The 12893-nt window shown below is 51.3% G+C and overlaps 1 protein-coding gene across 1 annotated transcript in view; it reads left to right on the top strand.

The window, feature by feature from the left end:
* Positions 1-9562: 9562 nt before the first annotated feature.
* The window catches only part of OXSR1 (oxidative stress responsive kinase 1), a 94180-nt gene continuing 90849 nt past the window's right edge, over positions 9563-12893 (top strand). The window contains exon 1 of the mRNA XM_082313218.1: positions 9563-9794. Within this exon, the coding sequence (XP_082169344.1) occupies positions 9725-9794 (70 nt within the window). The 5' untranslated portion in view covers positions 9563-9724. The remainder of the gene's footprint in view (positions 9795-12893) is intronic.

Raw genomic sequence — 12893 nt, 5'->3', positions numbered from 1 at the left:
AGGAGTGGCTGGAGAGCGGCCTGGCAGAAAAGGACCTGGGGGTGTTGGTTGACAGCCGCGTGAACATGAGCCAGCAGTGTGCCCAGGTGGCCAAGAAGGCCAATGGCATCCTGGCTTGGATCAGGGATAGTGTGGCCAGCAGGAGCAGGGAGGTGACAGTGCCCCTGTACTGGGCACTGGTGAGGCCGCCCCTCGAGTGCTGTGTTCAGTGTTGGGCCCCTCACTACAAGAAGGACATCGAGGTGCTGGAGCGTGGCCAGAGAAGGGCAACGAAGCTGGGGAAGGGTCTGGAGCACAAGTCTGATGGGGAGCGGCTGGGGGAGCTGGGGTTGTTTAGTCTGGAGAAGAGGAGGCTGAGGGGAGACCTTATTGCTCTCTACAACGGCCTGAAAGGAGGCTGTAGCCAGGTGGGGGTCGGTCTCTTCTCCCCAGTAACAAGGGATACGATGAGAGGAAACGGCCTCAAGCTGCACCAGGGGAGGTTTAGGTTGGATATTAGGAAAAACTTCTTCACCGAAAGGGCACTGAGGCACTGGCCCAGGCTGCCCAGGGAAGTGGTTGAGTCCCCATCCCTGGGGGTATTTAAAAGCCGGGTAGATGTGGTGCTTAGGGCCATGGGTTAGTGGTGGGCTTGGCAGTGCTGGGTTAACGGTTGGACTCGATGATCTTAAGGGTCTTTTCCAACCTGAACGATTCTATGGTTCTATTTCCTCATTTACCGGAGGACAGCGTTTACCTGGTGAAATTCGGTAACCGCTGCAGAATGCTCTAAGCTTCAGAGGTGGAGGGTGAGAGAGGAAATATTGCCCCATGATGGATCAAATTCTGTTCTTCGTTACGCTGACGTGAAAAGCGTTGCTTTAGCATGACTGAGGCGCTGCTTGGTCCAGAGGGCACGTTTACTGGAAAAAAATTAGCATAGGGAAGAAAATGTAATTGTGCATAAAAATGGCTGGGGAAATGTTGCTTGTGCATCCTGGAAACATATTTTAATAAGGCAATAAAAAGAAACAAACCCTACAAGGTTCAGATTACTGGAAAACAGGGGAATAGAGCTTATTAAAAAGCACCTGTGTCAGACCGATTGGGGTTTTACCAGACAACAAGACACGCGCTGCATACAAATATTTCTCTAATGGTAATTTTCTCTAGGTGATGTTACAGCCATCTTTGGTTCAGCTGATCCCCACCAGGGTTTTGGGATGACTTTGAACCCGACACAACCTCTCGATAAGCACTATCAAGCCCCGCCTGGAAAACTTGTTTATTTTGTAGCAAAAAAATGCATATTTTGGGCAGTCAGGAGAATGGATATTGTTGGATCCGCTCTGGGGCTGGGCTGCTCTGCAAAGGTTTAATTAATTGAAGGTGTATTTAAGTGTTAAGCTGTTCCAAAGTCTGATTTACAAACAACGCGTTTCTGTCCCTGTAGCAAAGCCCGGCTTAGCAACGCACCTCTCCCGCCTCCCGTTTCTGCTGACAAAGCTGCCCGTGCCGCGGCCGAGGTCGGGGCGGCCCGTGCCCGCCGGACAGACGTTCCTTCTCGCTCGGCTGGGCAAGACGAATTCCGCAGAGGCACGGCGCGGTGCACAGCAGCTCTGAGCTGCTGCCCCGTGCCGCGTGGGACGCATCCCTTCGGTTCGGAGCGTGAAGGTTTCATCAGCCGCACCAAGGGGCCTCGATTCCAGTTTCCCCAGTTTTAGGCTTGCCTAGGTTGGGCTTTGGTGGGACTGGACTGGAAGGAGGGAACGAACACGGTCTGCGTCTGCGAAACACTTCACTACGGCTCTTTACAAAAGGTTGCTTGGAACATTTTTCCCTCCCCCTGTTTCACGCCCGCCTTCCCGCTGCCCTGCGGAGCGGGGACAGCCGAGCGCGGTGGCTGGGGCTGAGCCTGGGGACAGCACGGTCGCTCCGTGCTGCGCTTCCAAGCCTCCCCTTCCCAGCGAACGCGGAGCCCCCCAGGGTGAGGAGGCAGGTGGCGGATGGCTGGAAGCACGGAGGCGCTGGGAGGAACGTGCCAGGGTTTCAACAGCCGAGCATCCAGACTCTCCCCGCACCGGACAGATTTTGTACGGCCCTACCGCGCATTCACGCGGGGCAAGAGCAAAGCAGCGTGCCAGGCTGGGTGCCAGCCGGCGGGGGAAAGCGTCAGCGGGTCCTGCCGGCTCGCTTCACCTGCGGCGAGGGAGCTGGAGGGCTCTGCGGAGGAGGCGGCAGGCGAGACGGTGGGAGGAGGAGGAGGAGAAGCCTTGCTCCAAGCCCAGTGAGAACGTGCGGGCTCAACGCCGTGAATCTTGTCCAGTCTGTGAATGAAATCAGACTCACGAGGTGATGAACCAGGTCTTATCCCCTGTTTAGGGTGCTAAAGTTAGGAACAGGACGGACTCACGGGAAATACGCTCAGGCAAATGTGGGGGTTACGATGAAGTGAACTTTTACAAAGTTTTTGCAGCATTTTTCTGGCTCAAATCTTCAGCTATGTTCGCCTTCTGTTCGTGTCAGCAGAACTAAATGTAAGAGCCGCAAGTCCTAAGGTGCTTAACTGCTTGCGTGCCAGTTTGCGATCTGTTGCCTCAGAACCAAAAAACGCCGTTCGGGAGGGGAAAACTGGGTGAGCAAACCTGAAGGTCCACGTGCCAGCCCCCGTCCTGCCGCAGCCACGGGGGACTGCTTCACAGCAACGTTTTCAAAAGCGTTCAGGAATCCGAGTGGCTGATGTAAAACTACTGAATGGCGGAAGATTTAGTGTTTGATTTTTGGCAGCGCTTGGCAGACAGCCCCAACTGCAATATACGTGGAAATGAGATTTAAAGTGCTTTGAGCGGAGGCCTAAATGACATCGGCCTTAAAATGTCAGTGTCTCAGCATCTCTAAAACCTCACATGGGCATGCAAAGAACATCATTCTCCACTAAAGCAAAGGGCTTTTGAGATCTTTAGAAAGAAAAGCAAAGAAGAGAAGCATCACGTTTTTTTACTCTATTTAGTCTAAAAATGAATATTCCCTGGTTTTGCTAACAGTTATTCTTTCGCCTCCTTGGTGACTTAGCCTCTCCTAGCACGGCGTCTGGCATCTGCTTAGCCGCATTGTTTTAGCGCGCATCGGGAGTGGAAGCTTTTAAGATTTTCTCTCTGAGCTCTCAGAAATCTCGCCTCATCAGCATGCTGCTCTCGGCAGACGGGTTTTTCTTCAGCTCCAAGACATGCATATTGATCAGTCATTTTCTTTTGTTACCTAGCATCCTGTCATCGATTTTAATTGTTCGGTATGGAAGAGGAAGCATTCAGTACACGTAGAACTACCAACTATGAAATTTTGCTTTCCGCACCTTTCGCCAGCCGGTGCCCGCAGCAAAGCCCTTAGGAGCCGCGGATCTCCCTCTCTCAGCTAGCAATCTGCACTAATTATGCAGCAGTCAATTTTTCTCTATTAAATCAATTTCTGATTCTCTGTGACAGCTTTCCCTGCCGCATGATTTCACACTTCAGCGGTTTGTTTCTGAGGTGCCATGCGGGTTTTTTTTTTTCTTTCAAGGGGGGGGTGGCGGGAATCCATTTAACTCGCAGATACCTTGCTTATGTCTTCCCAGCTCCCCTTTCCTGCTGCTGTCCTTAAGAGATTTGTACGACGGGTGACTCCCAGTGTGTCTCCTTCGCTTGTGGCTCCTCTCTGGCTCCTCATCAGCCCAGAGGGCTGCTCCGGGGCTGTTCCCTGAAGCTTCCTCTCCTGCTGCTGATATGGGACGGCTTCTGCATGATGAAACTGCAGCTTGGTCCTCTATCTGAGAAAGAGATGAATCTTGCCATCCCCACGGTGCAAAATATCACAGCTGGGAGCTGGTGCGATTCAGTAACTCTTCTTCCTGCAAAATATCTTCTTAGACTGAGATTGTTCCCATCTTTTGAAAACATTCCTGCACTCTCAGAGGGCTTTCAATACAAATATTTCCTGAAGGCTCTGTACGTAAGGACCTTGGTGTCCTCCTACTGTCTCTCTGATTCTAGGTTTTCCTTTACTTTAGATACACAAAAGGGATCCTATTTTTAGCAGCCAGCAGTCAATGACACAGGAATTCATGAGTAGGAAGGAAAGGATGTGAACTATCCAAATAGATTTTTTTTTTTCAAATGCGATCTATTTACATTCCTATCGCCATAGTAATCAGCTATGAGTCACTGTTACACTGAACTATTAGACTATTATTGTAAACGCATGTCATCAGAATCTGCTAATGGGAACCACAAACCTTGCCCGGCCTCAGCTTAGCTGGGTTCGAGAAGATATTGGCCGTTTGTAAGGATAAGAACAATATTCCCTCACAAAGCTTATTCCCAGGCGGCAAGAAGAGAATGAAATCTTATTCAACCCTATCTTTCTCTTCCTAGAGTTTCTCCTCTCACTGCCTTTTAAGAGAATTCATCTTGCTTCATTGTAATCTCACAAAAGATGTTTTATTTTATTTCTTCAAAGTTTGCCAGCTGTCAATCGGGTCCAAGCGCTCCCAGCTGACAGAATATCCATGCTGTATCACCTGAGAGCAGCAGTGTCTCCAAAAGCTGCTTTCTGTGTCCAGTCCTGCCGCGGCCAGCCCTCAGGAGGAGATTTCAGTACCCAGGGACGCTCGGGACGTCTCTGCTGCAACAGCAAGTGGCACGGATGGGATCTTCTCTGGCATTGCTAAGCTGATTTCTGTCAGGAGTTATGTCCGGACTGAGTATTACTCTAAAAGAGTGTTGTTGAATAATAAAATGTCCGAAATGATCTTACATACGCACACAAAGCTTTACGTAATAGAACCAACAGCCCTTGGCCACCCTTCATGAACCGCAAAAGAGGAGCCAGGCCAGGTGTACCCGCTTCTCCGTCGGGGTCTGGGTGCTCGCATCGGGCTTATTTTGCACTTTCAACGGCGAGGGGAAAAGCTCTGAAACACATTCTCAACCCCCCCGTCCTGCTCGGCTGCTTAGAAAATGTTTTATGATGGAGATTTACCCTCCACAGAAAAGGCCAGTGGGAAAACCTTTCTGTCCTTAGAAGCTGTGACATTCCCAGGGTGAAAAGAGGTACGGGCATGTGAAGTGTCTTTCACTAGCTTGTGTAAAGACAAAGCAGTATGGAGAAAGCATTATTGTAAACCAGAGGAGAGCAAGAGCTGATTATTAAACGGGTTCAGGTATGTGGTAATGAAGATCTCGTTATAATTATTTCTTAAACCTAGCATCGATTTTATATTAGATTTGAAGGAGGCAGCAAAGCTATAATTGGTTACAGAGAGGGTTGACTGGCTTTCAATTTGTATACTAAAACCCCACGAATTTAGAAGAAAAGAGTAAGAAGGAAAAACTTGTCTTGGTCACAAGCGCTTCGCTTGTTTCCTGGAGCTTAAAATCTGGGGGATATTTTCGGTGGAGGACGTAAGCGGACAGCGGAGCGTTTCTGTTGAGAGGCAGTGGTGATGGGATAAGCAGTGCGTTTGCAGAGCAAAAGCTGGTTTCAGTAAACACACTGTGAGAACCAGAATTCACCTGTTAAAACCGGGCCTTCAGCTACTTGACTTCAAAGTGACCTCAAAGGTGAATTTAAAATGACTTCGCGCACTGCACTCAATGACGGGGCGGGGATACACGGTAGTACACAGGATCACTGAGGAAAACCTGCCGGTGTGGTTTAGACTGGCATTTGGCTTGTGTTGTGAAAACAACTGTTATTAAAAACTTGCTCCAGCTGGAGGGCTTTACATCGCTGCTCCTTCCTCCACTGCATGGTCCTTGCCTTATTTCTCAAAGCTCAAAGCAAAGCTGCCAGGAGAAACCCCGGAGATAAAGTGCGGTGGTGCCTGCCTTTGTTGGCTGGAGCGGAAACTGCTTTGTAGTTCGTTAAATAATCAGCTGCTGTTTGATAGAGTAAGGTCCCTTCAATAAACCTGGAAGCGTTTCCACGAAGAAAGAACAGCGGGCAAATTTTGTAGCGAAGCAAGGTCAGGCGTTCTGCTTGCCGACGCGCGCTTGCCCTACTCTGAACGCACTAAGGCGGGCATTGTTGGGCTGCCCCTCGCTTTAGCAAACCATGCCCGTACCAAGCAGCGCAATGAGCACAGTAACTGCTATTGTTTGCAAGAATCATGGTAGCTAACGCACAGTCACTTCCAAACAGCGGTTTATGATGCCTTAAAAAGCCTTTAACTAGAAACACGGCGACAAATGCCGTGGCCCCACACGCTACTGAACTGTGCCCGCAAAGGCCTCTGCATGGCTGTTCTGAAAGAGCAGCTTTGACTATAACTGTAACAAGAAGAAAATGATGTATCTGAGAGTCTACATGACTATAAATGATATATCTGAGAATCTACAAGATGAAATCTGCAGTGCCTCGATAAGCAAACTAGAGTTTAGACTAGTTTTCTACAACCCAAGTGTAAATGAAGTTAGTTTACGTTCACACTTGTGATGATCAAGTACATCAACCGCCAAGGATCCCTTACAGGTATAAAGCTAGTAACGTCTGTGCGCCGAGTATTAGAATCACCAATCTATGCATTAAACATCTGTTTTTCGATAGCCAATATTACATGAATGGGGAAAAGAAAAGGTGAAGAGCTGGATAGTGCCAGTAACTTTCATGGAAGCAATAAGTAATTGGCTCACAAAGGCAGGAAACGATGCGCCTTACGAGAAGGAGAGCATTTTGCGCGAATGCACGCGTTGTGTGCCTGTTGTGCAAAGGCTCCCAGCCAGTTGCTGGGGGACGTGAGCCCCGGGGACATCAGTGAAATGCAGGTGGCAGAAGAAAGCCTTTACGCTGCAGCAGAACCAGCAGGAGGAGGGCACTGCCTGCTCTAATCACCATGGTGTTTTACTGGAAGTCAAAAAAATACGGGAAACGCAGCTCGGAGACTTTTTTTCGAACTGCAGCCTTCCTACCTGAAAGACGCCCCGAGTTTTTCCACTTCTCGGTCTCCCCTAAAGCCTGATCCAGAGCGGAGGTGAATACACCAGGAAACTGCTTTTCCACTTCAGATTTCTGCTAAAATTTCTTGTTATTACAACAAACCACTTGATTCAGCAGCACCACTTCACAGGCTCTTTTATAAACAGGGACATTGCCTCTGCCCTGAAGAGCTTACAACCTACATGAGACAGACAAAATAAAGCAAATCAGGAAAAGCAGGATGAGCAGAATATTAACGATGAAACAGGGGAAGGTGCTGCCTGGAGATCTGAAGTGGGCTAAGGATTAAGATCTTAGTGGAAGCCAGCTCCCGTTTTTCATCCCCCATTGGACTCGCATTGAAACAAGCTGCTGAATGAATGAGTGCAACAGCAACGCCTCACTTTTGAGGGACCCAAAATGCTGAGTTCATTTAAAAAATAATACAAAATTTGTGGGATGAGAAATTTTGGGTTAAAATTTTGGGTTAAAATGAGAGATTGTGGGTTAAAAACGTGGAAATGCCTTTTTCACTGCAGAGCTGGAAAACTAAAATACAGCATTCATTTGTGTATGTTCATGTGGCCACTGGTGGTCTTGGCAGTGCACATTTTAAATTTTAATTTCGATCAAAGCCTGTGCTAATTCTTAACGAACAAGGCTTATTGTGGGCCTAATCCTGCCCCATTGATCTAAATCAATAGAGTTTTAGCATTGCCTTCAGGGGGTGGATTTTTGGCCCAAAATAAGAGAATTCAAAATATGGTTCTGACTTTAAAAACACTGTGGTAAAATTAAGCATACATAAGTCTCTTTTTGTTGCTGATGCCTGGCTCAGATCCATTCTTAACATGCTGTTAGCTATCAGAAATATGACACTGGCCACCTGAGTGCATGCTCTGGGGTAAAACCTGTTTTTAATTGCTGTATAAACTCCTTTTATAACATGGTTAGAAGATCACAGAGGCCGTTCTGAGCAGTAATTAAAGCATATTTAGCAAATATTAAAAATCGCTCAGCGGAGGAATGTTTAACACAGACAAGTAGGAAAAACAAACAGCTTTTCAGTTAGAAGCTCTGCCTCATGGACAAAGACCATCGTTGTTGAGTGCCTGCACAACAGCAAGCCAGATGGGACTGTGGGCAAGAAAAGAGCAGAAGGAAGGAGTTAGCGTCCTGCATTAGGTAGCACAAGTGAAAATACCGGAGTCAGACCGTGCATTTGGCAGGGTGCAGCAGCCCTCTACAAAGCCTGGTTCATCAGAGGCATCTCAGGAATTTGTCCTAATAAGCTAAAAATATGTGTAACTGATGTTCTTTGACTCACAGTAGTGCCTGACATCAAGCTACAAGAACAGTGACCGGCAAGGAAGAATGAATCCTGATACAGAAATTCCCCATCAGGTCTCCTGATGGTTACTATCGCGCCTGGCAATAGCGAGAGATGCACCTTTTTATGTATTTTACGTCGGGAAAAAAACAAATCCCGAAACTGCGAACACTTTAAACCAAATATATAGACAGCAGCCTTCGTGGGTTCGTGGTACCAGTTAGCCTCATATTCCTCACTCTTGTAATCCGATTGTTTTTTCCCCACTGACCACCAGATGTACTTCTGAACGCATCCGTACCAACAAAGCTCCAGCTACGGACTTGTGGGCCATGAACTGTAGGGTAAGGGTGTTGGACATAACCATAAGTGTCGAAATTGCAGTGTCCGGGCAGCTGGGAACCCGGAGCATTGCTCGTCCTTGGAGGCGGCGAGGAGAAAACCAGACCTCCTGATCCCTCCATACCCATCGCAACCCCAGGACCTATTTTTAAACAAGGAATGTGGATCCCCAAAGCGCCTGGGCCGGGCTCCCCACCTGCTCACGGCAGGGCCGCGGCTGGTGGGGAGATGGAGATGGGGGACAGCGGCTTGGCCCTCTTTGACCCCATCTGGGCAAGGCCCCGCCATCGCTTTCTGTCCTTCCGTCCGGTGGGTTCCAATGTGTCTGGCACACCAGGGAGACACCACAGGGCTGCCGCTCCGGCCAGCTGCCACCACCTTTGGCTCTCACTCGCCCTCTCGGCAGGCCCGGGCCCCAGCCGCGGCCCGGCCGCCCCTCCCCGCCGCTCCCGGCCCTTCGCTCCCGGCCCCGACCAGAGGCCCCGCTGACCAAGGGACCCTGGCGAAGGACAAGACGCGATTGACAGCCTCTCCGCCAACGGGAGCTGCGGATTCGGCAGCTGGCAGCCAATCGCAGCCCGCAGTGCGCCTTAAACCAGCAGCCCCTCCCGCCTCTTGCCTGAGGGAGGGGAAGATGTGGGCAGCCGCCATCTTGTGTGTGGCATCCCCGCCCTTCCCTTTCCCTTCCTCAAGGACTCCCCCTCCGCTGTCCGCTCTCGGCAGCCCGCCGTAGCGGCCCGTTCCCCGAGGGCGGTGTCGGCAGCCGAATGAACCGCGGTGGGCTGACGTGGCGGCGGCGGCGGCGAAGGGGCGCCACGCTCAAGATGGCGTCGGGCGGCGCCCCGCTGTGGTGGGCGGGGCGTAACGCGCGGCGGCGTGTGCGGGTGACGTCAGGGCGCTCTGGGCATGGGCAGGTGGAGGGAGCAGGCAAAGTTTGGCCGGCGGTAGCGGCGGGCGGCGGCGGAGGCAGCGGCGGGGTCGCGGCAGCCGCTGCCGGCGAGGGGCTCGGCTGGGGGTCGGGGCAGCCGGGCCGCTCGGGGCAGCGCAGCGCCTCTCCGCTCCTTCGCTCCTGCGTGGCGCTCCCCCTCGCGGCGCGGCGGGCGGGCGGGCGGCGGCGCGGCCATGGCCGAGGACCCCAGCGCGTTGCCCTGGTCCATCAACAAGGATGACTACGAGCTGCAGGAGGTCATCGGTGAGCGGCGGCGGGGCGGGACGGGGACGCTTGGCCCCCGCCCGGTGTCTGTGCGCACCGGGGAGGGGGTGTGTGGGGTGGCCCCTCGCTGAGGGGGGGTGTCTCCCCTGAGGGAAGTGGCGGGGGTTGTCCCCGCTCAGCTGAGGGGGGTCCTGTCACCGCCCCCCCCCCCCCCCCACCCGGCAAGGAGTGGGTGCCCCCCCAGCGATGTGTGCGTGGGGAGGTGTGAGGGGGGTCTGCTCGCCGCGCAGGGGTGTGGGGGTCTGGGAGAACCCTTTACTGGGGGGGGTGTGGGGGTCTGCCCTCCCCTCACTCCAAGGGGGGGTGTCCGTGGGGCCGCGTGTCCGTGTCCCGTGTCCCCCTCCCCCCCCGTGGGCTGTGCGTGTTCAAGGAGGGCCTGGGGGTCCACTTCTGCAGCCTCTCCCTGGGTGCGGGGGGGGGGGGGGGGGGGGGCTGCTCCCCCTCCTCACGCGTGTGCGGGACCCGGGGGGGGGGGGGGGCGTGGGTCTGGCCCACCCCCGGCAGAGCCTTGGGGCGGTCGTGGGGGGGGGGCACCCCCCTGGCAGGGGTCTCTGCCCCCCTCTTCTGCGTGGGGGGTGGGGGCGTCCCCATGCCCGGGTCAGCGGGGACAGGGCGGGATGGGGTCCGCGAGTGGGGGCTCTTCCATCTGCCCGTCACCCTGCGGATTCGCATGTGCTGGGCGTGTGGGAGCAAACTCCACGGCTTACGTGGGCTCTCTCCTCCTGGGGCACCCCCGTTCGTCTTGGGGGAACGACTCCTCTCTTGGCAGTTTCGAAGCCCCGTGTTGCTTTGGTCCATGCAGAGGACGGAGGGTTTTGTAGTGCTGCCGAGCGAGCCTTTTATCCTGGGTTTTTGCTGCTGCTGTGAATTTTCATTCATTGTCCTCACAGCTCGAGGCCCTAGCCCTTGCTCTCTCCATTAAATGATTTTTCTTTCCCCCCCCTCCCTCTCACTCTCTTTTGACTTTAAGCCGCACAGTTACCAAAGGCCTCCCGCTGTACTGATTTATTGGCTGTCTCAACCATTTTGCTGGGGTGTGTGTTTGAGGGATATATTGCTCTAGGGTGAGTGTGTGACACATCTGAGGTGGTGCCACAGGTGACTCCACGGTCAGTGCCTCCTGTCTGCTCTCCGGAGGCATGAAAGAAAGCAGGAGGCGGCAGGGCAGGCTCCTGGCCAAAGGCTTTTAGGAAGGACGTTAATTTTTAGAGTAATCTTTGTGGAGTGCTTTTATTTGAAGTTTATAAATGACGTAGCGCTATCGTGCCCAGGCCTTCCATCTCTGCCTCATGGGGAGACTTGTTTTCTGTTAAGGAGGGTGGGAGAGTTTGTGAAAATGCTGTTTTAAGAGATTAAATTCTTGGCATTGTTTAAAAGTAGGAAGGAACTAAAGCTGTGGAGGGGGGGAAATCCTTCTGGAAATCCCTGTTGCTCTGTGGGATCAGGCTTTGTCCTCTTCCTTCGCTCGGTGGGAGCAGCAGGGCTTTGGGAAGGAGACAAACTCCTGGTAAAGAGGGAAGGTGTAATCTTATAGATCAACCCTTTAAAGCTCCTTTGGAAGATGCACCCTGGGGAGGATGATGTTCAGCCTCTTTGAGGAGCAGGAGATAAAGGTGTGGGGACGAAGGGGGAGAACATGCCACCCATTTCCCGGGGAAAGGGAACTGCATGTGTGTGTAGGAAATGTTTTTTTTTTTTTTTTTTTTTTTTTTTTCCCCTTTTGGGAGCCTGCGAAGGGGTGCTGTGGTAGCACAAAGCAAGGATTTGAGCTTGAGTATCCAACGATAGGAGCAAACGGACAATCTGCCTGTTTGTAGCCGGGGAGCAGAGTGGTATGGGAACAAAAGGGAACGTGAATGCACTTCTGCTCTTAGGAGAACTTGCTGCTGGAGACGCACATCCTGCAGCCTCAAAGTATTAGGAGGAGCACAGAGATGTGTTGTTGTCTCACATTAGCTGACAGAATGCGGTGAAATATCAGGAAAGAAGTATTTAATTTCTTCTGTATCTTTTCCCTGTCCCTCTGTAAACCGAGTTTCTGGACGTTGCCTGCTCACTGAATGATTGCGTTGGCATTCTGGCGTGTGATGGAGTGTACACTGAAATGTGTATATTGCAAACATATGGTTTCTCTTTTTAACTTTCCCATCCCCCCCCCCCTTACTCATTTCAAACATTGGTGTGTCTGCCAGTGTCCTGGATGGAGATGTGACGCAAGTTTCCTAGCACGTATATGATTTGTGGGACAAAATGTCACTGTGTTAACTGAGCTGGACTGCCTTGCCTCCCTCCTGCTTCATGTCTCCTGTAAACCTCAAGGGTTTTTTTGGTTTTTTTTGAGCTCTCTTTACTTCTGTTGAGCTGTAAAAGTCTTTCAGCAGGGAACAAAGAGATGTCCTGGTGTGGAAAGAGATGAACCTTGCACCGGTGCTTTTAAAGGATTTAACGTGTTCCCTGATGAAAAACATTGCTCTTTACACTTAGAGTCTGATATTCAGTAGATTACCAGCTCAGCTATTTTTCCACATCAGAATAAAGGAAATCCATGTGTAATCAAATTCCTTAATTTGTGCTGGTTTTGCTTGAAAATAGCCGTATGCGGCTCTCATTTGACATGGATGGCTCCATACCGTTTTGGTGCAGGAATCGAAAGAGCAAGTTTTCTACCTGCAAAGAGAACTTCTCCTGTAAAACTGCCCTCCTGTTCTGGCTAATAGTAAAAAAAGGATTACTCAGCACTGGAAATGACTCATGCCATTATAAAGGTATGGATTAATGCCTGCATTTATTATGCTTGGTTAGTGTTAGTGACTGCTGAGTAGCCTCCCTAGGTTAAATAACTTCTGTTCCACTGAATTAAGGAACCTTGCTCAGGATCAGAACCCGACTTTCATTTCAAAAAAAGATAAAATGAAGGTGGGGTAGGAGCAGCAATTTATAAAGCATTTCTATGAAACGTACCCCCAGAGTAGTGATAGTCTTTGCAGGTGAATACCGCCTCTGGAGACCATCTACATTTTCATCTAAAAAGAAAAATGTAGTCTGTGCTGGTGGTTGTGAAGGTGGTCTTCCAAGCGT

This window comes from Platalea leucorodia (genome assembly GCF_965183815.1).
Source record: "Platalea leucorodia genome assembly, chromosome: 1".
In the NCBI taxonomy this organism is placed as follows: Eukaryota; Metazoa; Chordata; class Aves; order Pelecaniformes; family Threskiornithidae; genus Platalea; species Platalea leucorodia.
The sequence above is the reverse complement of the archived record's forward strand: the minus strand, read 5'-3'. Positions and strand labels throughout refer to the sequence as shown.